The sequence below is a fragment of the Saccopteryx bilineata genome, chromosome 11 (genome assembly GCF_036850765.1).
Source record: "Saccopteryx bilineata isolate mSacBil1 chromosome 11, mSacBil1_pri_phased_curated, whole genome shotgun sequence".
In the NCBI taxonomy this organism is placed as follows: Eukaryota; Metazoa; Chordata; class Mammalia; order Chiroptera; family Emballonuridae; genus Saccopteryx; species Saccopteryx bilineata.
The window spans coordinates 17506236-17529616 of NC_089500.1; the positions used below are offsets into that span (position 1 = coordinate 17506236).

Sequence of the window (23381 nt, forward strand, 5' to 3'; positions counted from 1 at the left end):
TGTCATTGGCATTTTAATGGGAATAGCATTGAATTTATAAATTGCTTTGGGTAATATAGACATTTTAATGATGTTTAGTCTTCCTATCCATGAGCATGGTATATACTCCCAGTTATTTGTATCCTCCTTGATTTCTTTTATCAATGTTTTATAATTTTTTGAGTACAAGTCTTTAACATCCTTGGTTATATTTATTCCTAGGTACTTTATTTTTTTTTGTTGTAATAGTGAAGGGGACTGTTTTCTTAATTTATTTTTCAGACAGTTCATTGGTATATAAAAATGCTTCTGATTTCTTAGTATTAATTTTATATCCTACCACCTTGCTGAATTCATTTATCAGGTCCAGTAGTTTTTAAAATTTTTTTATTAATCTTTTTTTTTTCTTTTACAGAGACAGAGAGAGAGAGTCAGAGAGAGGGATAGATAGGGACAGACTGACAGAAATGGAGAGAGATGTAAAGCATCAATCATTAGTTTTTCATTGTGACACCTTAGTTGTTCATTGACTGCTTTATCATATGTGCCTTGACTGTGGGGCTACAGCAGATGGAGTAACCTCTTGCTCGAGCCAGTGACCTTGGGTCCAAGCTGGTGAGCTTTGCTCAAACCAGATGAGCCCGCAATCAACCTGGCAACCTCGGGGTCTCGAACCTGGGTCCTCCGCATCCCAGTCTGATGTTCTATCCACTATGCTACTGCCTGATCAGGCAGGTCCAATAGTTTTTTGACTGAAACTTTAGGGTTTTCTATGTACAGTATCATATTATCAGCAAATAATGATAGTTTTACTTCTTTCTTTCCAATTTGGATGCCTTTTATTTCTTCTTCTAGTCTGATTGCTGTGGCTAGGACTTCCAGAACTATGTTGAATAAGAGTGGTGAAAGGGGGCACCCTTGCCTTGTTCCTGATTTTAAGGGGATTGCTTTTAATTTTTGTCCATTGATTATGATGTTGGCTGTGGGTTTGTCATAGATGGCCTTTATCATGTTGAGGTATGTTCTCTGTATTCCCACTTTGCTGAGAGTTTTGATCATAAATGGGTGCTGGATTTTACCAAATGCTTTTTCTGCATCTATTGATATTATCCTGTGATTTTTCTCCTTCCCTTTGTTTATATGATGAATCACATTGATTGATTTACGAATATTGTACCAGCCTTGCCTCCCCAGAATAAATCCCACTTGATCATGGTGTATGATTTCTTTCATGTATTGCTGGATCTGGTTTGCTAATATTTTGTTGAGAATTTTTATTATCTAAATTCATCAGAGATATTGGCCTATAGTTTCCTTTCTTTGTATTGTCTTTGCCTGGTTTTGGAATAAGGATTATGCCTGCCTCATAAAAAGAACTTGGAAGTCTACCCTCCTCTTAAATTGTTTGAAATAGCTTGAGAAGAATAGGAGTTAGTTCTTCTTTGAATATTTCCTAGAATTTCCCTGTGAAGCCATCTGGCCCAGGGCTTTTGTTTGTTGGGAGGTCTTTTTTGTTTTTGTTTTTGTTTTTTTGTGGCAGAGACAAAGAGAGGGACAGATAGGGATAGACAGACAGGAAGGGAAAGAGATGAGAAACATCAATTCTTTGTTGTGGCTCCTTAGTTGTTCATTGATTGATTTCTCATATGTGCCTTGACCCTGGGGCTACAGCAGACAGAGTGACCCCTTGCTCGAGCCAGCGACCTTGGGTTCAAGCTGGTTATCCTTGCTTAAACCAGATGAGCCTGCGCTCAAGCTGGTGACCTCGGGGTCTCGAACCTGGGTCCTCCACATCCCAGTCCGACACTCTATCCACTGTGCCACCACCTGGTCAGGCTGCTGGGAGTTTTTTGATAACTGTTTCGATCTCATTTGTTGTAATCAGTCTGTTTAGGTTTGCTGATTCTTCCAGATTGATTTTTGAAAGATAATCTGTTTCAAGGAATTCATCCATTTCACCTAGGTTGTCTAAATTTTTGGCATACAGTTCTTCATAATATTTTCTTACAATCCTTTGTATTTCTGCTGTGTCAGTTGTTACTTCTCCACTCTCATTTTAAATTTTATTTATTTGAGTCCTCTTTTTTTCTTGGTGAGTCTGGTTAAAGGTTCATTAATCTTGTTTACCTTTTCAAAGAACCAGCTCTTGGTTTCATTGATCTTCTGTATTGTTCTTTGAGCCTCTATGTCATTTATTTTCCCTCTGATCTTTATTATTTCCTTCCTTCTACTTCCTCTGGGCTTTACTTGCTCTTCTTTTCCTAGTGCTTTTAGATGAAGGGTTAAGTTGTCTATTTGAGCTTTTTCTTGCTTCTTAAGGTATGCCTGTAATGCTATGAACTTCCCTCTCAGGACTGCTTTTGCTGTGTCCCATAAATTTTGAGTTGTTTTATGTTTATTTTTATTTGTTTCAAGGAAATTTTTTATTTCTTCCTTGATCTAATTGTTAACCCATTCATTATTTAATAATATGCTATTTAGTTTTCAAGTGTTTAAATGTTTTTCAGTTTTTCTATTGTAGTTTATTTCTAGTTTCATGACATTGTGACCAGAGAAGATGCTTGATATGATTTCAATCTTCTTAAATTTATTGAGATGCATTTTGTGTCCTATCATGTGGTCTATCCTAGAGAAGTACCATGAGTATTTGAAAAAAATATATATCTGCTACTTTAGGATGAAAGTTTCTGAAGCTATCTATTAAATCCAGTTGATCTAGTGTGTCCTTTAAGGCTGCTGTTTATTTGTCAATTTTCTTCCTTGAGGATCTACTAGTGATGTTAGTAAAGTATTGAAATCCCCTAGTATTATAGTATTGCTGTTGATCTCACCCTTTATATCCATCAAATTCTGCTTTATATATTTAGGTGCTCCTATATTAGGTGCATAGATATTTATAATGGTTATATCTTCCTGTTGGATTGCTCCCTTTATCATTATGTAGTGACCTTCTTTATCCCTTACTATAGCCTTTGTTTTAAAGTCTATTTTGTCAGATATAAGTATTGCTACCCCAGCTTTTATTTTTTATTTCCATTTGCATAAAATATTTTTTCCACCCCTTTACTTTCAATCTATTTGTATCTTTTGTTTTAAGGTGGGTCTCTTGTAGACAGCATATGTATGGGTGCTATTTTCTTATCCATGCAGCTACACCATGTCTTTTGATTGGAGCATTTAATCCATTTACATTTAAGGTTATTATTGATATTTAGTTGTTTATTGCCATTTTATTCTTTAAGTCTACATTCCTCTTTTACTAGATATTTTTTCCCTTTGTTCTGTTTACAATAGGCCTCTTAACATTGCTTGCAGGATTGGTTTGGTTGTAATGAATTCCTTGAGTTTTTTTCTTTTCTTTTTCTTTTTTTGTCTGGAAAGTTTTTTATTTCCCCTTCAATTTTAAATGATAGCCTTGCTGTATAAAGAAGACTTGGTTGTAGGCTTTTGTTTTGCATTACTTTCAATATTTCTTGTCATTTTCTTCTGGCCTCAAGTGTTTCTGTTAAAAAGTCAGATGTCATCACTATGAGGGCTCCTTTGTAGGTCATTGACTGCTTTTTTCTTGCAGCTTTTAGTATTCTTTCTTTATCTCTTAGCTTTGGTACTTTAATTATTATGTGTCTTGGTGTAGGTCTCTTTGGGTTCCTCTTTAAGGGGATTCTCTATGCTTCTTGAACTTGTGTGACTTTTTCTTTCATCAATTTAGGGAAGTTTTCAGCTATCATTTCTTCAATCAGGTTCTCTATCCCCTGTTCTTTCTCTTTTCCTTCAGGAACCCCTATGATTTGGATGTTGTTTCTCTTCATGTTGTCATAGAGCTCTTTTAGAGTATTTCAGACTTTTTGGTCCTCTTTTCTTTTTGCTGTTCTGCTTCTGTGCTTTCCTTATCTTGTCCTGTAAATCACTGATTCGATCCTCTGCCTCATCCAGCTTGCTTTTAATTCCTTCTAGTGTAATCTTCATTTCTGATATTGTGTTTGTCATTTCTGTCTGATTCATTTATGATTTCAGTGTCCTTTTCTTTTCTTTTTTTTTTCTGTTTGTATTTTTCTGAAGCTGGAAACAGGGAGAGACAGTCAGACAGACTCCCGCATGCGCCCGACTGGGATCCACCCAGCACGCCCACCAGGGGCAAAGCTCTGCCTACCAGGGAGCGATGCTCTGCCTCTCCGGGGCATTGCTCTATTGCGACCAGAGCCACTCTAGCGCCTGGGGCAGAGGCCAAGGAGCCATCCCCAGCGCCTGGGCCATCTTTGCTCCAATGGAGCCTTGGCTGTGGGAGGGGAAGAGAGAGACAGAGAGGAAGGAGGGGGGGGGAGAAGCAAATGGGCGTTTCTCCTTTGTGCCCTGGCCAGGAATCAAACCCGGTTCCCCTGCATGCCAGGCCGATGCTCTACCACTGAGCCAACCGGACAGGGCCTCAGTGTCCTTTTCGATGTTTACTATCTCTTTGTTTCGGTGTTCATTATGTCCATCTATTGTTGCTCTAAGATCCTTGAGCATCCTAACAATCATTACTCTAAACTCTGCATCTGGTATCTTGGTTATTTCCAACTCCTTCAGTTCTTTTTCTGGGGATTTTTCTTGTTGATTCATTTGAATTGCATTTCTCTGTCTTCCCATTTTGTCTCTCTATAGACTGTTCCTTTGGATGTCATGTTTGTGTAGATAGTTGAGTACAGGGTTGGTGTTGTCTGCCTCCATCTTTCAGTTGTGTTGTTTCTAGATCTTCTTGGGTTGGCCTCAGCTGTTATTTGTAATCTGCTATGGGCTATTTGTCTGCTGCTACTGCTCTTTTTGCTATTTGTGTCAGTGTTTTCTATGCCTTAGCTGGGTCAGATGTGAGGAGCCTTTCCTTAATATACCTCTTTAACTAGGATTGTTAGGTCCTGAGCTGATGTTCTCTGTATCTGGCCACTGGATGTACCAGCTCTAGGTCTCCTAGGCCAGAACCTGGAACAGACTAGTGGGGGTCACTGCTATGACTGGCCCTTAGCAACCTTCTTGGAGCTACAGGCAATCCAGAATTTGTGTTTGCCTCTGCTGGGCCCTGATGCTATTGCAAATATCAGCTGCACTCCTAGGCTGGCTTTTAGCTACTCTTGGCCAGTGTATGTGGCCTTTCTATTCCCAAGGTGTGTTCTTTCCACTGGCCCCACCCTGTCAGAGCCTCCTCACGCACTTGGGCACTGACACTGCTGGGTGCATGGGCTCACAGGCTCGAGGTATGCAGCTCAGGCTGCCACATGGGACTGCCCCGTGGGCACGGGGGACTCCTCACCTTTTCGAGCTCCACCCCCCATGGGCACACAGGCTGCCTCTTTGGGCTCTGCCCTGCAGATGCCCAGGGATGCCCATCCGGGCTCCGCCCCTCACCAATGTCACATGGGCCACCCGGTTCCACCCCCTGCTGCCATTGTGAAGGCTGCCTCGCTGGGCTCTGGTCCCTCACCCCATCATGCAGGCTGAGCACTGCAGCTGCCACTGCAGCCAGGCCCTCCCGCCTTTTGGAAGGAACTCAGCAGTTTGGGGGTGTTGTGTATTTCAGACCTCAGCTCTCAAAACCTGTGTCCCTGATGTGCCCCCTGCTTCTAAGTGTCTCTTTGCACTGACTAGAGCAGGAGAGTCTCTGGTAGGTGGTGTAATTGCTTCCCTTTGCTGGTTTGGGTCTCCCAGGAGAAATGGCCACTTTAGGTTTGGGGAGTGACCCAGTACAGGGGTCAGGGTGGCTATCCCTTTCTGTCTCTCCCTGTGCCCATGAGACTACACTTTCCTCTTGTAACTCCAATCCTCTCTGTGATCCACCCTCCTGGAGCCCCTGGGTAAGTGGCTGTGAACAAGGTTTTCTGCACGGTCCCTTTAAGATAAAGCCTGGGTCTGAGAGTTCTGTTTCCCTCTCGCAAACAATAACCTGGCTCTTCTTTCAGCTAAATACTGTTCATATGCCTCCTCTAGTCTCTGGGGCTCCATACTGGGGTTCTAGTCCTGGGGCTGAGGACCCACAACTCTCCTGGCAATCCACCCCACTGTGAGAGACCTTCTGGGCTGCCTCTCGCTCCTGTGAGTGGGGCAGCCCTTTCTGCGTTTCTGCCCTTCCTACCAGTCTTGGTGTGGCTTTTTTGGTGATGCTTGGTTATAGATTCCTCTTAGTTTAGTCTAAAATTGGTTTTTCAAGGTGATGGTTTCTAAGTTAAGTTGTAATCCACTTTAGTTCTGGGAGGTGGGAGTTATAATGTCTGCCTACTTCATCGCCATTTTCCCTCTCTCAGTCCAGATTCTTAAGCCATCAGTTTATGATCAAGGAATTTAAGCACCAAGATTATCTGGGCCTTTTCCTCCATCCCCTTTATTATTTTGTTTTATTTAATCTTTTTGAAATATATTTATTTAAAAATTGATGAGCTGGGTTCCTAGCAAAGCACATCTGAAAAGCCTCTTCCTAGAGTGGATTTCAAATTGGAATATAACAGCTCATTTGTTTCAGTGCTTACTGGGCATCAGGGACTTTTCTGGGTACTTTATTATAACAATTCTACAAAAGAGGTTCTATTCCTACCCTTATTTTATAGATGAGAAATTGAGATGCTGGAAGGTTAAATAACTTGCCCAGGCATCTCTCAAAGAAGTTCAGGTTCTAAATTCTTAACCATCCTGCCTGGCTGCTGTGAACATGCAAGGACCCAGGAAAACAAGTGACAGGAATGTAGGGTGGGAACACAGCCTCCACATGACCCACCTCCTTGTGAGAATACAGGTGTCCTGACATACTGGGAAAGAGCTCATACCTCCTTTGTACTTCCATGGGAAGCAGAGTATAGCAAACTTGGGTCTTCAGCTGAATGGTCTTCTATTTCGAGTATTTTTCATCTTATTTTCTAAAACTAATTTTATGGAAAGACTCAAACTGTGTATGGAATGGACATTGTCTTCAGAGTTCTTAGTGTTTGCTCTCTGTTGAATTGAGCCAAAATATCTCAACTTGAAAATCACAACTTGGTCTTTGTAAGTGAACTAGGCTTTTAAAATAAAAGGTATTGCCTCCCATATGTTTACCAGACCATTATTATATAATAAATTTTTGGTTGTGGTAACCATTATTCAACTCTACATAAAATATGTGGACAAGGTCTCTTATGCATACACTGTGATTTTGGCACACTAAAGTTTTGCTTAAATTAATTTGTATTTTATTTTCCCTTAAAAGTAATATAAGGCTTTCCTTCAGAGTTGAAAACACTTTCCATTGTTTACATTGACTATTTGATGAGATTTATTTAAGTAAGAGTAGAGCATTGGATAGATGAATTATATGTATATGACTTATTTTATTCTTTAAGAAAAAAAATATATTTTCCATCAGAACTTGTTTTGATTTCAAAAACTTGTTTTTTGTCTTATTATTTGTTGATTTACCATATGTTTACAAATAACTTTGTAGTATAACAATATAGTCATGATATAAAAAAATCAAAATCTACAGAAGTATTGAAATTGAACCAGTGAAAATAGATCATAACACTGAGAGGGAAATAAGAAGAAAATGAGAATGAGCCAGCCTCCATTTTAAAGAGCCTGGCAGAGTGACAACTGAGTATATAAGATTTGAGGAGGACTTTACGTCCCTCTTTTTTCCCATATTTATCAGCTCAAATGAAAATTCTGTTAGCTATCACAGGAAGACCAATTTCTGAGAGAAAACAAGTCTCCAACTTACATTTGCATCACATTGGGAATTTTCACCTTATCTTTTCATTTTGTAAAATTCAGAAATAACTCACATAAAGTACGAGTGTCATCTGAACTATAATTTCCATGCTTATCACTGCATCACAAGACTGAATTACTTTGCTAATTTATAATAGTGCTATCTACCTCTTGTATGCAAAAAAAAATTGAGAGACTCTTACATGTGCTAACTCAATAGTTCAACTTAATTAGATGATAATGTGTACATTTTTAGTTATGTAATATTTTCCATAATAATTATATGCTATGGAGACATCTATTAAAAGACTAAAGTGATCATTTAAATGCAAAATTCCTGATAGAACTCCATTATATTTTTCATACTAAATTAACATTATAGGCTCTCTAATGGATGCTTTAATTAGGCATTGATGTTATCAGCAATATTTGGCAAAATAAAATCTGTCACTGTGAAATATTAAGTTCAATTTCTGTCAGTCAATATGAAGTGTCTTCTGAACCTTAGGTCCTAAGTAAGAAGCTAAAAGCTTAAGTGAGAAACGAAAAAGCCCGCCCAGGCAAATGTTCTTCTTTTCATGTGCAAAAATACTCCATCATTAGGCGTCTTTTGTGTTTTATAATTGCCAAACAACCGGCTTCCTTTTCGTTATTTATGCTCCATCCCATTAGAAGGCTGTCCTGATGCTGCACAGAATGAAAAACAAAAGGTCTGTACTAATTAAAATACACATCATTCAGAAAGCAACTCACATCAAATGTGTATGTGAGCCTATCTGTATGCATCATTAGAGGAATTCCAAGGTCAGGGCTGCCAGTGCAGGCAAGAAGAGACAATCAGAAAGGGTCAGGAAGTCAACTGAGATGCTGGAGCAGAGAGGTAAGCAATCACAGGCTACGCGGAGCAACGCTCAAAACAAAGCTGAGGTCCTTACCAGTGATTTTCCCATTGGCTTCCAAGGGAGGCTGCCAGCTCACTATGACAGCACGAGGCTTGCCCTCCCGGGTAATGACTGTCAGGTCCTTGGGGGCAGAGGTCGGGGCTGTGAGATGAGACAGAGACAGGCCTTGTCATTAGATGTGAAAGAAAACAGACATTTACGGGGCTTCTAATCATGATGCCAACCCTCAGAATCTATCATGCAGTATATCACGCTTACTTTGCCTTTTGAAATGTATCTCAAGCATTTGAATTAAATAAGCAAACAAACAAAATTACAGAAGTTAAAATGCAGCTTTTTTTTTTCATGGAAGTTAAATGACATCCAAAGGGGTGAATATAGAGAGAAGAGAATTTGTGTGAATATGAAGAAAAAAAGTGTAACTGGTATTTTCAAGTGAGTGCTACATGACAAATGTGAGAATCATAACAGAATGGCCAGATGTGGACATACTTTGTGAGATTGATGGTTACATGTCTCCAAGAGAGAATTCTGTTATGACTGTAGTGTTTGTAATTAAAAATGCCACTTAATACCATATTTCCTTAAAAGCCCCTCCCCATGAAAAGAATACATTTAAACGCAGGTCAAAACATCTTGCTTAGGTAACATACTGGTTATCTCCTCACAAGGCAGAAAAGAAATATCTGAAAATGGAACTGATAAGGGTCTTAGTATCCACCTGGCATGAAATTAGATGGTATATATAATGCGTTTAATAAAACTGGAGCAAGAACGTTCTTGCAAGAAAAGAAGATTTATTAAAGCAAAATACCAAAGAGTCAATGTTATTTTAAAGAAGGATTACTCAGTCACATAAAGAGTTCATTCAAAATATTTTCTAAGCCACAGATAGGAAGGTAATGCTATAGTCACAAATGGGTTTAGAGTATTATGCCAAGAATAATAAGGAATTTTCTGACTGTGAAAGTAATAAGAAAATTTGTCTTTTTAACTTGTCAGAAAGTTCCTTTTTTTCTTAACTGTAGCAAGATTCAAATTGATGCTTATTTAGAAAACAGGTAATAATTAGATGGCTTCACAGAACCTGTTATATGGTATTCCAAAAGAGAAAATGACTCTTCAACTTTAGCTAGCAAATAGATCCATTAAAGAGTTGGTTATTTATTTATAAAGCCATCTAACAACTCATCTATTTCAGGTGTTGTGCAAGTTTCTTTCTTTTACTTCTAGCCATGTGAATACTAAGTGAATAGAGATTCTGGTACTGGAATAAATAGCTCAAATGTTTAAAAATATCATATGAACTGCACACTATTTCCTAATGTTTAGAAAAGAATGTGGCCCTAAACTCTTCAATGAAAGAAGAATATCTCTGTTCTGTTCCTGTCCAATCTCATGGGCTCTATCGGAAGTGATCTTTAGAAATTCTTCATTAACTACCTATCCTCTTTGCATTAAATGTAATTATATAACAATAAATAAGAAACACCAGGCCCTGCAGTATTTATACCTTATTCTGTCTTATAGCCTCACTTGTCCTTGCTGGCCCATGAGTACCATGCTCTGAACACTCTGAACCATTCATAAGTGTCTCTTGATGTCATCTTTCTGACATCTGCTTGTGTATTTTTGTACACACTGTTCCCTTCCATTGGAAGGCCCTGGTATATGATGAACCAACCAGGCCAGAGCTCAATCATTACTTCCTATGCTAAACCTCTCCTTACTTCTCCAGACAGAGTTTCTCCTTGGATGAAGTTGCTCTGATTTCACTATGCCCAAAATTCTGTGATATTTCTCATGTGACTTTAAGTTTTAATTGAGATATATATGTATATATTTCTTCTCTATTAGATTATAATTCTCTCAGAGATGCAGGCTGTGTTCTCTTTACTTTTTATACCAAGTCCCTCTCTCAGGACCTGACAATTACAAATGGACATTATTAGAAACTCAATTAATATCAAAGCTGACTGAACAAGTACTGTCCAGTTGTTTGTCTGGCTCTCATTTTTTACCCTGCTTGAATTTTTTTAAGCTCATGAATAGAAGGTATCATTTAAGATGTAGAAGATTTCCAGTCATGGAAATCACATTGGACATTTGTTATTTGGACTGTCCAACATCCTATCCCTTCCTCCTTCGTTTAGAGAAGAACTCAGCTTTTCTCTTTGGGAACAAGCTCTCCTCTGTGTCATGTTACCTTCATGGCCTTTATCTACACTTTTTTTTAGCTGTGGGATTCTCTCTTCTCAGAAACTGGATTTTAATATAAAGAAGAAAAAAACCACACAGAGTCAAATCATTGTGATGGCATCACCTTGAATGACAGTCCAATAGCTCTTCCTCTCTAAAGGCTGGGACTGCCCCTTCCTAAGACCCATTATTTCAGGAGCCTTCCAGTTATTTTCATTTTACTTCAGCTAAACAGAGTATTTGTCACCTGGGCAGAATGAAATGTTTTATTTCAAGAATCCGCCTGCCACCCATTTCTTTATCATGAGCAATTTTAGCCCAAGTGCCTAACAATGCAGCTTTTATGTTGTTGCAGAATTAAAAGCAAACCCTAAAGTGATTTCATTCACTTCATTTCCTTCTCCCAGTTATAAAACCTGAAGACACTTGTGAATTACTTCTTGCTTCTCATCATCATCCAGAGAACTCATCCTCATGCTATTTATACCTTTGTCTAGAACATTACCCATTTTACAATCACCCTTCTTGCTAACCACATTTCTAAAAGTTAATATCTTTTTTTTGTATCCTTCCGAAGTGAGAAGCAGGGGGGCAGCAGACAGACTCCTGCACGTGCCTGACAGGAATCCACCCGGCATGTCCACCAGGGGGCGATGCTCTGCCCATAGGGATGCTGCTCTGCTGCATCTGGAGCCATTCTAGTGCTTGAGGCGGAGGCCATGGAGCCATCCTCAATGCCCAGGCCAACTTTGCTCCAATGGAGCCTTGGCTGGGGAGGGGAAGAGAGAAAGGAGAAGGGGAAGGGTGGAGAAGCAGATGGGCACCTCTTGCATGTGCCCTAGCTGGGAATTGAACCAGGGACTTCCACATGCTGGGCCGACACTCCACCGCTGAACTAACTGGCCAGGGCCAAAAGTTAATATCTTTTTGTTAGCAATAGGTCTCATCATTGGTGTCCCTACAAGGTTAGGCAGTTGATAAGAAATCAGTAGGGTACATTTATCAAGTCAGATGTTGTTATACATTTTATATTTATGAAAGGGAAAAATGAATCAATTTGCTTGCTTTAAGAGAAAATTACTACTCCTTCTCTTGCATGCAAAAAGATCAAGTGTCTTAGTGGTTTGTATTTAACCTCTTCATCTCATTTTAAATAAAAAGAAAGAAGAGCAGAGCCTTCATTCTCTCCACAGTCCATAACTCATTCAGCTTCTCTTAGTTTTAAAAAGATGTGAACATTGGTATTCAGGGCACAGTTCTAAAACACTTAATATATGTAGACATGTAAAAGGGAAAAGGAGTCTGTTGAAATTAAATCAAACTAGAAAAATTCTTATAGCCTGACCAAGCAGTAGCTTAGTGTTGGCCTGGGATGCAGAGGACCTAGGCTCATCCAGCTTGAGCACAGGCTCACCGGCTTGAGTGTGGGGTTGCTGATTTGAACGTGGGATCATAGACGTGACCCTATGGTTGCTGGCTTGAGTCCAAATAAGGCTAGTTTGAAGCCCAAGGTCATTGGCTTGAGCAAGGGGTCACTGGTTTGGCTAGAGGCCCCCAGGCAAGGCATGTATGAGAAGGCAATCAATGAACAACTAAGGTGCCACAACTATGAATTGATGCTTCTCATCTCTCTCCCTTTTTGTCTGTCCCTGTCTATCCCTCTCTGTCTCTATCTTCCAAAACATATTCTTATAGAATAATGTAGCCACAAAAATTAAAAAATACAGTGATATCTCTCTGAGTTAACATGGGAGCCAAATATAATAATTAAAACTGCACTGCCATGGAACAAATTCTAATAGAAAGAGACATTCAACTTATCCAGAGAAAAGTTTTATTGCCATATATTTAAAAAAAAAATTGTTTGATATAATACCACAAAACCAATCATCACAAAGCATGTTAAACCCTGTATTTTTCAAATGTTGAATCCCTATGAACTATGAATTCCAAGTACACTGCATGTCTGTTAAGATTATAAACGCAACATTTATGATCCATAGTAAATGTGACTAGTAAAATTTACAGTGAATTGCTTTTACCCTAGATTTGAACTACTTCAAATTACATGAAGGTTTTTCATTGTGTTCTCTTATTTCCAAAGATTGAACATGACCACCTGGAAACTGCTTCCCATATCTAACTGACATTTTTTAGGGGAAGAATCCATGAGACTGCAATTATAATGCAATGTTTTATTCTGTATCTCATTTCCTTCCAAAAAAGTAAATACCTACCATGACTGTTGGTTAATGACACAAATGCTTGGAACAGAGAGAGTTCAATGTATAGATTTCTGCCTTTATGCAAATGCATTAAAAAGAAAATTTTATTTAGACCCCCTGAGTTAATGCCCAGATTAAAACCAGATTAGTTCATTCATTAGGGAATCATTATCTTCTTTTCTAGAATGGGGAGGATAATATTAGATATAAAAGGGCTATGAATTATGAAGTATGAGATACTTTACATAAGATAAGGTATAAATTAGACATCCAAATGCAAGTGTTCCAGCTTCCACAGAACCTGGGAACCACTATTATCAAATACTGCGAGTAGAAAATTTGAAGCTAGCCTTTCTTCACATACCTGCTTCGTATGTGGTGGCGTGTGCAGTCATGCTCCACGTGCTCGACCTTCTGCTTTTTGTTACCATGACCGAGAACTCATACATTGTGTTTGGTTTGAGGCCTGTTGCTGTGTAACTCAGAGATGTTGTGTCTTCTGACTATACAAGCAGGAAATAAGCAAAAAGAGAAAAAAAAAATGAAAAACTCTATCAACTTGGTAAATCAAGACATATAAAAAGATTATCAAATAAGCCAACCACAAAAAAGTCTAGAGAGCTTGGACACGGCACTGATTTTATTTCCTTTCCATCAGCTGGTTTACACTGGCTGATTGTACATCCAAATATGCCCGACACAATCAGACATTATGTTTTCTAAAGGGGTAGCTAGCTGGTAAAGTTCCCAGGTGAGGCAATGACCATGGTGGCAGGCTAATTATTTCCTTCTGTCAATTCCAATTTTAAGGCTATATGCACTGACCTTCGCTTCAATTTATTTATAATAATAAAAATAATGTTTTTGGTATTTATGCATTTTACATAGATCATTTTGATTATTTTCTACTGTAATAAAATTAATTTTTAGAATTCTGCTTATGATTTTTGCAAAAAGACTTTATGGTACAGACTTCTAGTGATTCAAAAATCTGTTTGGCTATTATAAAGAAAATGGACAAAGGCAGTGTTGTGGCATGTGGTTTTCTGGCATGTAGTTTTGTGTATACTTCATATTAAACACAAATTTAATTGTGGTCACTGAAGCAACTGATCAGGAAGGGAACAACAAATTGAATAAATAGTAAAGCATTACAATAGTGTTAATTAGTGAGTCCTTTTTCTTTGTCTTTTAAACAACAGGTTAAAGATATTTTACTAAAGAGCATATTATCTGTTTTTATTGTTTACTCAAAAGATCAAAATGGTAATAAAGAAAAAAACAGATTAATGCACATTTGTCATATAATCATGCAAATTTAAGACTATTTATGCCTCTTATAAATATCAATTTACGTTTGGTATTTAGAACTTGATCTTCTTCCAAATGTCAATATTTATTTTGACCTTTATATTTATTACATTAGTTATATATCTATGTCTGGAAAACCAAGGGAAGCTCTCCTCCCCCATCTCTGTCAGACCTATCTTCTCCCTTACTGCTCTAGTGTGGTATACCTTTTTTATTCTATTATGAATCCTTCTCAGATTATAGCTATGGAAATTCTACGTTTTGTTATAAAGCCAAATAAATATTTAATGGTACAAATAATGTTTTGAGGATGTGACCATCCATCCTGTTAAAGTGATGACCTTGTAAATATCTATCAGAAGCTTTTAAAAATAGCTGTAAAAATGTGGGTCCTGAATAAATGAAAAATACTCTGTAGACTCAGGAAGATGGAATCCCATCAAAAAAGCACAAAATGGGCAGCTAGTATCTGACATGTGATATATAACTTCCAACCTTGCCCTCTTTCACTGTCATAACAAATGCCTCCAAGTCTTAGAGATGGAGATAAGGGGAGAGACAGGACTGTGAGAAGTGTTTCAGCTAGGAAGGAAGCATCCCCTATCATAAAACTAGTCCCTTTCAGTATAGACAACTCCAGCAGTTGGGAGGCCACTAAGCAATACTGCCCTTCTTTATGGTCTAGAATGATCACTTGCGTTCTATAAATACCATGAATTCACTGAGTTTTCTCAGAATTTTCATGGAAAGTTGCTGCTCATTATAAATCATCAGCCTGGACGTACTTTGAGAAATTATGGCCAGTTCTTTTTGTGAGCATTGAACACCCAGGTGCTACCTATCCGAGACTCAGTTTCCTCATCTGTGAAACAGAGAAGACCACAGCGCTGACCTCATGGCATTATTTAAAGTGTAAAGTCAAGTGAAACAAAGTGCCTGGTCCAGGCACATTTTTTAATGTTTATTAAATAAACATTAGCTGCAATATTTCATGCAATGTCAAATGTGCTGTATAATTTTAGGCATGTGTTGAATTCTGCTTTGAGTTGTCAGTATCTTGAGGTCAGAGATAGTCCTGCACAACTCTGCCTCTTCTGTCATACCCATGCCATATCTGCTAAACACCAGTCAGCAGTCAAGGAATGTATTTGGAATGGAAATTCTTAAAAAACACCACATGATTAACCACATTAGTAGAAAAGGAATTATAGACTATTTCTCCATTTGATAAACAAAATGAATTCAGAGTTATGGCCAATCATTCAAAATACAAATGTCTGGGCTATGGCTTGACTTGGGACTAAATGAAGCAGAAAGGTGCTCTGGTGAGGAGAGCCCTAGATAATGCCATCAAAGTTTTTGTCAAGTTACACAACCTACCTATGTAACCTATGTCATAAACGCATCTACATATATGACTATGAAGAATCTTACTCTTTTTATAGCAGGTGTGAGTACCCTAATCATATCAATGACACAACAGGATGTGGTGACACAACAGGATGTGGTGAAACCAAGTCTTGAGCCCAGGTCATGTGACCTCCTGGGTAGAGCCTCCCTCTATGGTACATGCCCTGCCTACCACATAAAGGTATAGTAGAGTGAGATGAAATAATAGTTATGACAATGGTTTGAAATATTCAAAAAGCCAGAACAAAGCATTCTGTTACCATTATTTGTAAACCTTTAATTAATTGTATGTCTTTCTAGTAGACCAGATAACTTCTACATTTATCCTCACTACCCAACTTACCCAACTCTTTCTCCCAACCCTTCTCCCAGGCTGTGGATGTAGACTGCATGTGTGAGAAGGAGGATGGAAAGTTAGTAATTGGAAGACTTAGGTTCAGCAAGATGATGGGGAGAGAAACAGTTAACATCTTTTTTCTATTTCCAAACTTCAATCCATGAAAGAAACTAGCCTCTTCTGACAGAGGATAACTTTTGGGCTGGGCCTCGCTTTCCAGGCATTCTTTGTGAAACTCAGTAATTCTGTGTCTGCTGTATTAACTATTCAACTAAAATAAATTGCTGCACTCAAGAAATGTTGAAACTCAAAGTATTCTACAGAGAACAACCATTGTCCTTCAGAACATTTCTTCAGAACATTTCAGATACTGGCAAAGTACCCATGCCCTTTTTGTGAAATGAATGTAACCAAGTATAGCAGTTATGAGCATAAAATTTTTAAAGTAGTCATTTTCAAGTAAACTTGGAATTGGGCAATCTGTATATAAAGAGTTTTTTAATGCTCTCATATGTTTTATTGGTTGTCTTTTCTGATAATGTTATCTTTATTTATAGCTCCACTGAGTCTTAAATCTAATACTATAAGAAGATGGATAGGATACTTAGAACAATATCTTATATCAATGATACTATTGGGATTTGCCTAGAGAGTTTTTTCCAAATACTTGACCTAATAGGGTGGCAATACCAAAGAAAAGGTTTTTTAAATGGTTTCAAGAAAGAACTGATTTATGAGGAAATGTGAATTTTATGCCACTGAAAAGTTAAAAGGGACCCGAAGCATGGAGCCAACTACAGGAAGAAAGGCTGACTTACAAAACCATTGGTGGGACTTTGCTTTACCTCGAGGGTCTTTACAATCTGAAATTCCCACAGGATATTTACACCCCCTGATCACCACCAGCTTGAGGCTGGATTAAGCAAGATGGCAGTTTGGTGGAAAGAATCTTGGAAAAGTAGCAGAAGCTCCAGACTCCCTGAGAGCGACCTGAGCAGACTGGCTAAGAGAAGGCATACAAGAAGACCGAGTGGCAGGGTAGAGCTCTTGCGACCTAGCTGTTGGGGAGCGTTTATTATCTTGTTTTTGAAGCTACCTTTTTAATCCCAAATCATCATCTTGTGAGATCTATATTTTAAAGTGTTTTCATATATTATTTCCCTTTAATAGTTTATGAATTCTTTGGCATCTATCTACAAATCCAAGTATTATTACTCATTCCAAAATTATAAATAATATGTTAGGTAAAACAACTGAATCATGTTTAACTACACAGTTCTAGGGACATCGTAGGTGCTCGATAATCACTTGATCTTTTCATTTTTGCCTACATTTGTGTATTATTTGCATATATTAACATTATGGCAGGCTCAGGCAGTAATAAAATTGTCCTAGTATGTAACAATTTGTTGCAGTTCTTGTGGCTGGCTGATAGAGATTTGAAATTATTGAGGACAATGCCTCAAATATATATCTCTAAAGAGATCTTAGGGGGGGTTGTGAGTTGACTGAATGATAGGATCGGAATAAGGGGCCTTGTCTAATTCATATTACTTAAACAAGAGTGTGTGTCATCAGTTTTCTTTATTACGTTTCCAGGCTATACAGAGGAAGTAGATGCTAATGGCTTTAGAGCGTTTTCCAAGGAGGTTCTAAAAATCTTGCAGTTTGTATTCGCAGTCAGAGTCACTGTAAGGGAGCACCTCTGTAACATTAACAGGGTTGCTATTGGTGTCAGTCCGATTCCAAATGAAAAGAAAGACACCAAAATCCATCCAGAAAATTAATGTGGAGCCCTGCCATTTTCAAAGGAAAAAGGCATTCCTTTGTTTTGGATTATATATTTATCAAATTATTTCTACAAACCCAGCACCTGGTGATATTCAAATACTATTTTGCATCTTTTGATGTTTTTCTCCCTTGCTTCCTAAGACACAATTATTCCTGTACTAATTTTAGCTACCAAATTATTAAAATACCTTGTTTTCCATTTAGTGTCGCTGCAGCAAAATGACTCATGACAGTCCAGGAAGCATTGAAAACAATGTAGTCAACAAATGACAGTTCATTTACAATTTCATACTATTAATTAGAACTTCACCTTGTATTTTGCATTTGCAGAAAAGCTGGTCCTCCACCGGACAGTGTAAAGTCGCACTTCGGACGTTTTTTGGTTCTTAGGGACAGAGTTGTCTGCCCAGCTGACTCTCACGGCATCGTGGGTAAGAGCCACAGCCTGCACACCTACTGGTGGGAGCATGGGGGTGGAGACATCTGGGACCGAGGTGGGGAAATCATCAAGCAAAGGATAATAATCAACTGGGTCAGTGGGGTCTGGGTTTACAAACCAGCCAAATGAAACAAACAAATAAATACGTAAAGAAAAGAGTTAAAAAAGAAATATCAGTGGTAACACATCACAATGAGTTAAATGCATGGCAATAATGATGAAAGGGAACATGAGAAGAACAGAAAAAAAATACAATTAATTCAATTGGAAAACCCATCAGAAACAGTATTGCTATATTACAAAAATAACTGTTTTCTATAATTTACTCATTTCCTTGGAGTGGTTTTATCAATTTGGCTGTCATTTCTACTTATGTACAAAAAAAACAACTCTTGAAGAACAAGTGTTTATTAAGTGTGTTTATTATTCACGTAACAAACATTTATGCAGCACCCACTCTGTCCCAGGTATGTATGTATTTTAAAAGTTTATTTTATTTTGAAATATTGAACATTACTTCTTCAGAGGAAGTATCAGATTTATAACTATACAAATAACTTAAAATAACAAGATAAAAAGGTGTGCCTGGTTTATTTCCTCCTGCAAAGTAAATACAAGCCTAATATCTGTTTTTGTTGTTGTTCGTTTGTTTGCTCTCTTCTCTTCTAACTTGATTTTGTTTCTCTAATGTTTTCATTACTGCTTAGTTTATATCTTAGAAATAAACAAGAAATAAGACCAAAGGGCCCTGAGGTCTACAACAATCTGTCTGTGGCTATAATATATCTATGTTCTATGGCACAAAACTAGCCTGATCAAGTCCCTGGTCCACATGGTTCACCGATAATTCTGACATTAGGTTTCAGGTAGCACTTGCTTAACAGGTTTCCTTAGATTGAAATCCTTAGAGAAAGGGAAGTGTCCATTTGACCCACATTCTCACAGACTTAACTTAAATTTTCAGTCTTTTAAGGCACTTAGGTATCTTTTCTACAGTTCTTCTAAGATTTCAAGTTCCACTGAAAGATATTCTGTTATTGGGTGGGAGACAGAAAGAACTACCATGTGTGCATTGATGGACACACATACTTTGATCAATGATATTATCGGAATCTGTATGGTGATGTGTGTGGTTTTATAAAGTTCTGTAGAAAAATCTTGTACTCATCTTTTATGCTGGGTATCTCAGAATAAGAGGAGCTTATTTTGTAGCCAAATTTTTAGCCTTTTATTTTATACCTAAGACATTGAAATTTATAATATTTTGCTTTTAAGTCATGTAATATGTATTCTCACTAACAAAACAAAAACGATGAGCTCTCAGGCTGGGCACATGATGCCATCTGTGGAGATGGGACCTCTAGAATGTAGAGTATCTGAGGCAGTGTACATACAGAATTTATATTTTTAAACAGCCTCTTTCGAAGTGCCGCAGCTACTAGCTGGTTTCGATGATTACTACACTTTGTCCATGCCCTTTCAAATGCGTAGCCCTTACCCATCACTCTGATTTCCAATGAATTATTTAGTAGTTTCCTCGGCTGTGGTCTTTGGAACAAAATATAAAACCCGAAAACAAAAACAACAAAAGGCAAGAGAAAAATAAAAGAGATAGAAATAAAAATGTGTGTTTAAAATTTAATGACAAAGTCCAGGCTGTCTGTATTTCTTTTGATGTGTCTTTTCATTCCGGGCTCCATTAAAGCCGAATTGACTTCGGAAATGATGAAGAGGGGGCTGCAGGCGTTGCCCCCCCTGGAGGAGGCCAATCAGTCACCAGCTTGGGGCAGCAGTGGGAGGGGTTGCTGCCCCACCGCCAAGGATGGCACCTCACTGCACTTGTTTCTGTTCTTAGCTAACTTTCCAAGAAGAAAGTTATACACTTGGGAGGCCTACTCCTTTCTGACCAGGCTTCATTAATGACTTACCCTATTGTTGTTTCTTTACTTGATCTAATTTTGTTGGTAAACCTATATTAACATTGTAACCTTTTGCAGGTACCTTAGATAAGGTTTTGAAAAGTAGTGATTCAACTTCAATAAATAGGAATACTCCATCCTGCTGTTTCTGAATGTAAGAAGGGGACATTTTCATGACTTGTTGTGGAGTTTCTTGAAGCCTCAGGTCCAGAATGCATCCCTTATATTACAAATAATGCTGTCTGACGGCACTTTGTATCTTAATTCAAGTTTCTAATCTTGTACACAATTTTCTTGACTGCTTTAGGGAATTTTTTTTCAAGCATGGCTGTCATTCTACCTGCCACTTTCTTTATAGCTACATTGTGCAATACAGTAGCCATTGGTTACAAGAACAATTTGTTTTAATTAAATAAAATTAAATATAATTCAAAATTCCCTTCTCTTGCACTAGCCAATTAATTGCAAGTGCTTAATGGGCACATGAGCGTGATGCCTTCCATACTGAATAGGACAGATATAGAGCATTTCCAACAAAGCAGAATATTCTAGCAGATGGCAGCACTGCTCTAAATTCATATATGTTAAATATATCGCAAGTTATCTTTATTTTCTCTCTCAGGACAGAAACTGATTAGTTGGATTAAAAATATCCTTTTGTTTCTAAACAACTTTCTTTTTTCAATTTTTAAAACATTTCTGATTACTTCTATACCATTGATTTTCGGTGGTTATATTCAAAAGAGTAAAAAAAAAATAATAAAAATTTTAAAAAGACAAAATATACCCTTAAATTTTCTGCTAAAAAGAGAAATCTATTCAATTTGTAATAAATGTTTTGGTAAGAGTCCATAAATTTTTTCACCCAATATATTTATATTCAAAAGAGTTTTTTAAAAAAACAATAAAATTTGACATCTGGATTGCACTGCATTTAGATATTGATAAAACAGTTGAAAGTAAACAAATTCAAACAACACACCTCATTAGTCCCCTGCCCTCTCCCCTTCTCCAGGCTCAATCTGTCCTGTCCTTGTGACAATGAGAAATAAATGGCTTTCCAGCTAAAATGAAACTGTACATTCATTTGACCTGGTGACACTTTCCACGGTTCTCACATGGATATGTTCAGAACAAGATGGGGCCCCAGAGCGCACCGACATCAATGAGCGCGCCCGTGTGAAGAAAACAACAGAGCCTGAAGCATTTATTGCTTCTGTTCTTTTTGTGTTTTCCTTACACTGGCCTCTTCCAAGACTGCTCATGGGAATGCTCCGCGGAACTCACAGACAGAGAGTGCTTTCTACGGGGCACTGCGACACATTTATTGATAGAGACTCTCCCAGAAGCGTAACCAGTCATTCCATTTTCTTGCCCTCTGTTCTCCATGACGTGTGAAGACACAATACGTCTGTGACATCTGGGACAAGTGTAGGCTCAGCTTTTGGCTGGTTTTATTCTGTCCTCCTGAACCCTTGACTGACTTTTGTTCAAGAAGAAGATTCTTCACACAATTTCCAGCTTTTGGTAGCATTTCATGTCTCAGGTTCATTAGGATTAGAGTCATGTCAGGAATAGAAAATTGTCTTATGGATCACTGGAGTTTTAGAAACCGCTCTGGGAATGCCACACGCTGAGAATGAGTGACAACCAGCGCTACCGGGACGAAGTTAATAACGCCTGAAACGGCTCCTTCTGAGCAGTTTTTCTTTGTGGCCCCGAACTCTACTATCTCTATTACTACTACTTGCTGCGCAAAAGCTTGTTGATTTTTTGGTCACCTACATGACCCTTCTTTGTGGGCTTAAGTTTTGGTAAATAATAATAATAATGGAAGTTTTAAAACACTGACTATAGTGTAATTGTGTGTGGCCTGATTCAGGCTCAAAGTCACCACATCAAGGAGCAGCCAGTCAGCGACTTTCCCCATAGGTAGGAAGGGTGTGACGTACTACATGACAGTTATGGGAAGCAAAGTGACAGCCAAAATGGGCTGTTCTCTCTAAAGGACCTTGCTGCTGGCAGAACAAGAGAATAAGGGGTGTGTGAAAAATCTCAGACACCCACCCATCAGGTCACCTTGTATTTTACTCTCTGGACCTATTGCCCCATCTCTCTATATTTAGAGATAATATGTTTAATAGTAACGTTTGGAAAAGTTGTAATTTACCCTGGCTAGTTGGCTCAGTGGTAGGTGTTGGCCCAGAGTGTGGAAGTCCCAGGTTCAATTCCCAGTCAGGGCACACAGGAGTAGTGACCATCTCCTTCTCTACCCCTCACCCTTCTCTCTCTCTCTCTCTCTCTCTCTAACCTTCCCACAGCCATGGCTTGAATGGTTTGAGCAAGTTGGCCCTGAGTGCTGAGGATGGCTCCATGACCTTGCCTCACACACTTAAATAGCTTGGTTGCTGAGCAATGGAGCAGCGGCCCCAGATGGGCAGAGCATTAGCCCAAGACAGGGCTTGCTGGGTAGATCCTGCTTGGGGCACCTGTGGGAGTCTGTTTCTCTGCTTCCCTGATTCCCAACCTCTTACTAATTAAAAAAAAGTAGTAATTCTACTCTAAGAAATGCTAATAACTCAATCCTGCTATTTTTGAATTTTAAATAGTTGTTTTTTATGACTTGTTGAGGTTGTTTTTTTTTTAAGTCTCAGTTCCAGAATGCTTCCTTCAAATTTTAATTAATGCTGTGTGTTGGTATTTATCTCTGAACTTATATAATTCAAAATAAATTCTTATTTACCTTTTTTTGTGGAGTCATGAGCCTCGTTGATAATACAATGAAAGCCGTCTACTCACAGATAACTGCATATACTGACACAGACCCCACATTTGGCATACCACTTTAGGCACATTGGTAGACCATGAAACAAACCAATGGGCCAAATGTCCAGGAGACTCTGGAATAACAACTTTGCCTTTTAGAATATCGGGAATCCATAAAGTGATGTTAAGCTCTGGAAATAATCATATACCAACTGTGAATCCCATAACAACTGTGTGTTCTCCAAATAGCCTGTGAATGGAGCTTGTGAGTTTGGGGGAAAAAACTGTACAAAGTGCATATAAATGTAGGCAGTAGCAGAAGTCACAGAATTCCCCTATTTATGTTCATTTATTCCTACTTCCTGTCAGGACTTCTTCCTCAGGCACTCAGTGATT

The 23381-nt window shown here is 38.2% G+C and overlaps 1 protein-coding gene across 1 annotated transcript in view; it reads right to left on the minus strand.

Annotated features, from left to right (window-relative positions):
* The window catches only part of DCC (DCC netrin 1 receptor), a 1159181-nt gene that overhangs the window by 116834 nt on the left and 1018966 nt on the right, over positions 1–23381 (minus strand). The window contains exons 17-19 of the mRNA XM_066246236.1: positions 18172–18404; positions 13377–13515; positions 8622–8729 (exon numbers count right to left, since the gene is read on the minus strand). Of these exons, the coding sequence (XP_066102333.1) occupies positions 8622–8729; positions 13377–13515; positions 18172–18404 (480 nt within the window). The remainder of the gene's footprint in view (positions 1–8621; positions 8730–13376; positions 13516–18171; positions 18405–23381) is intronic.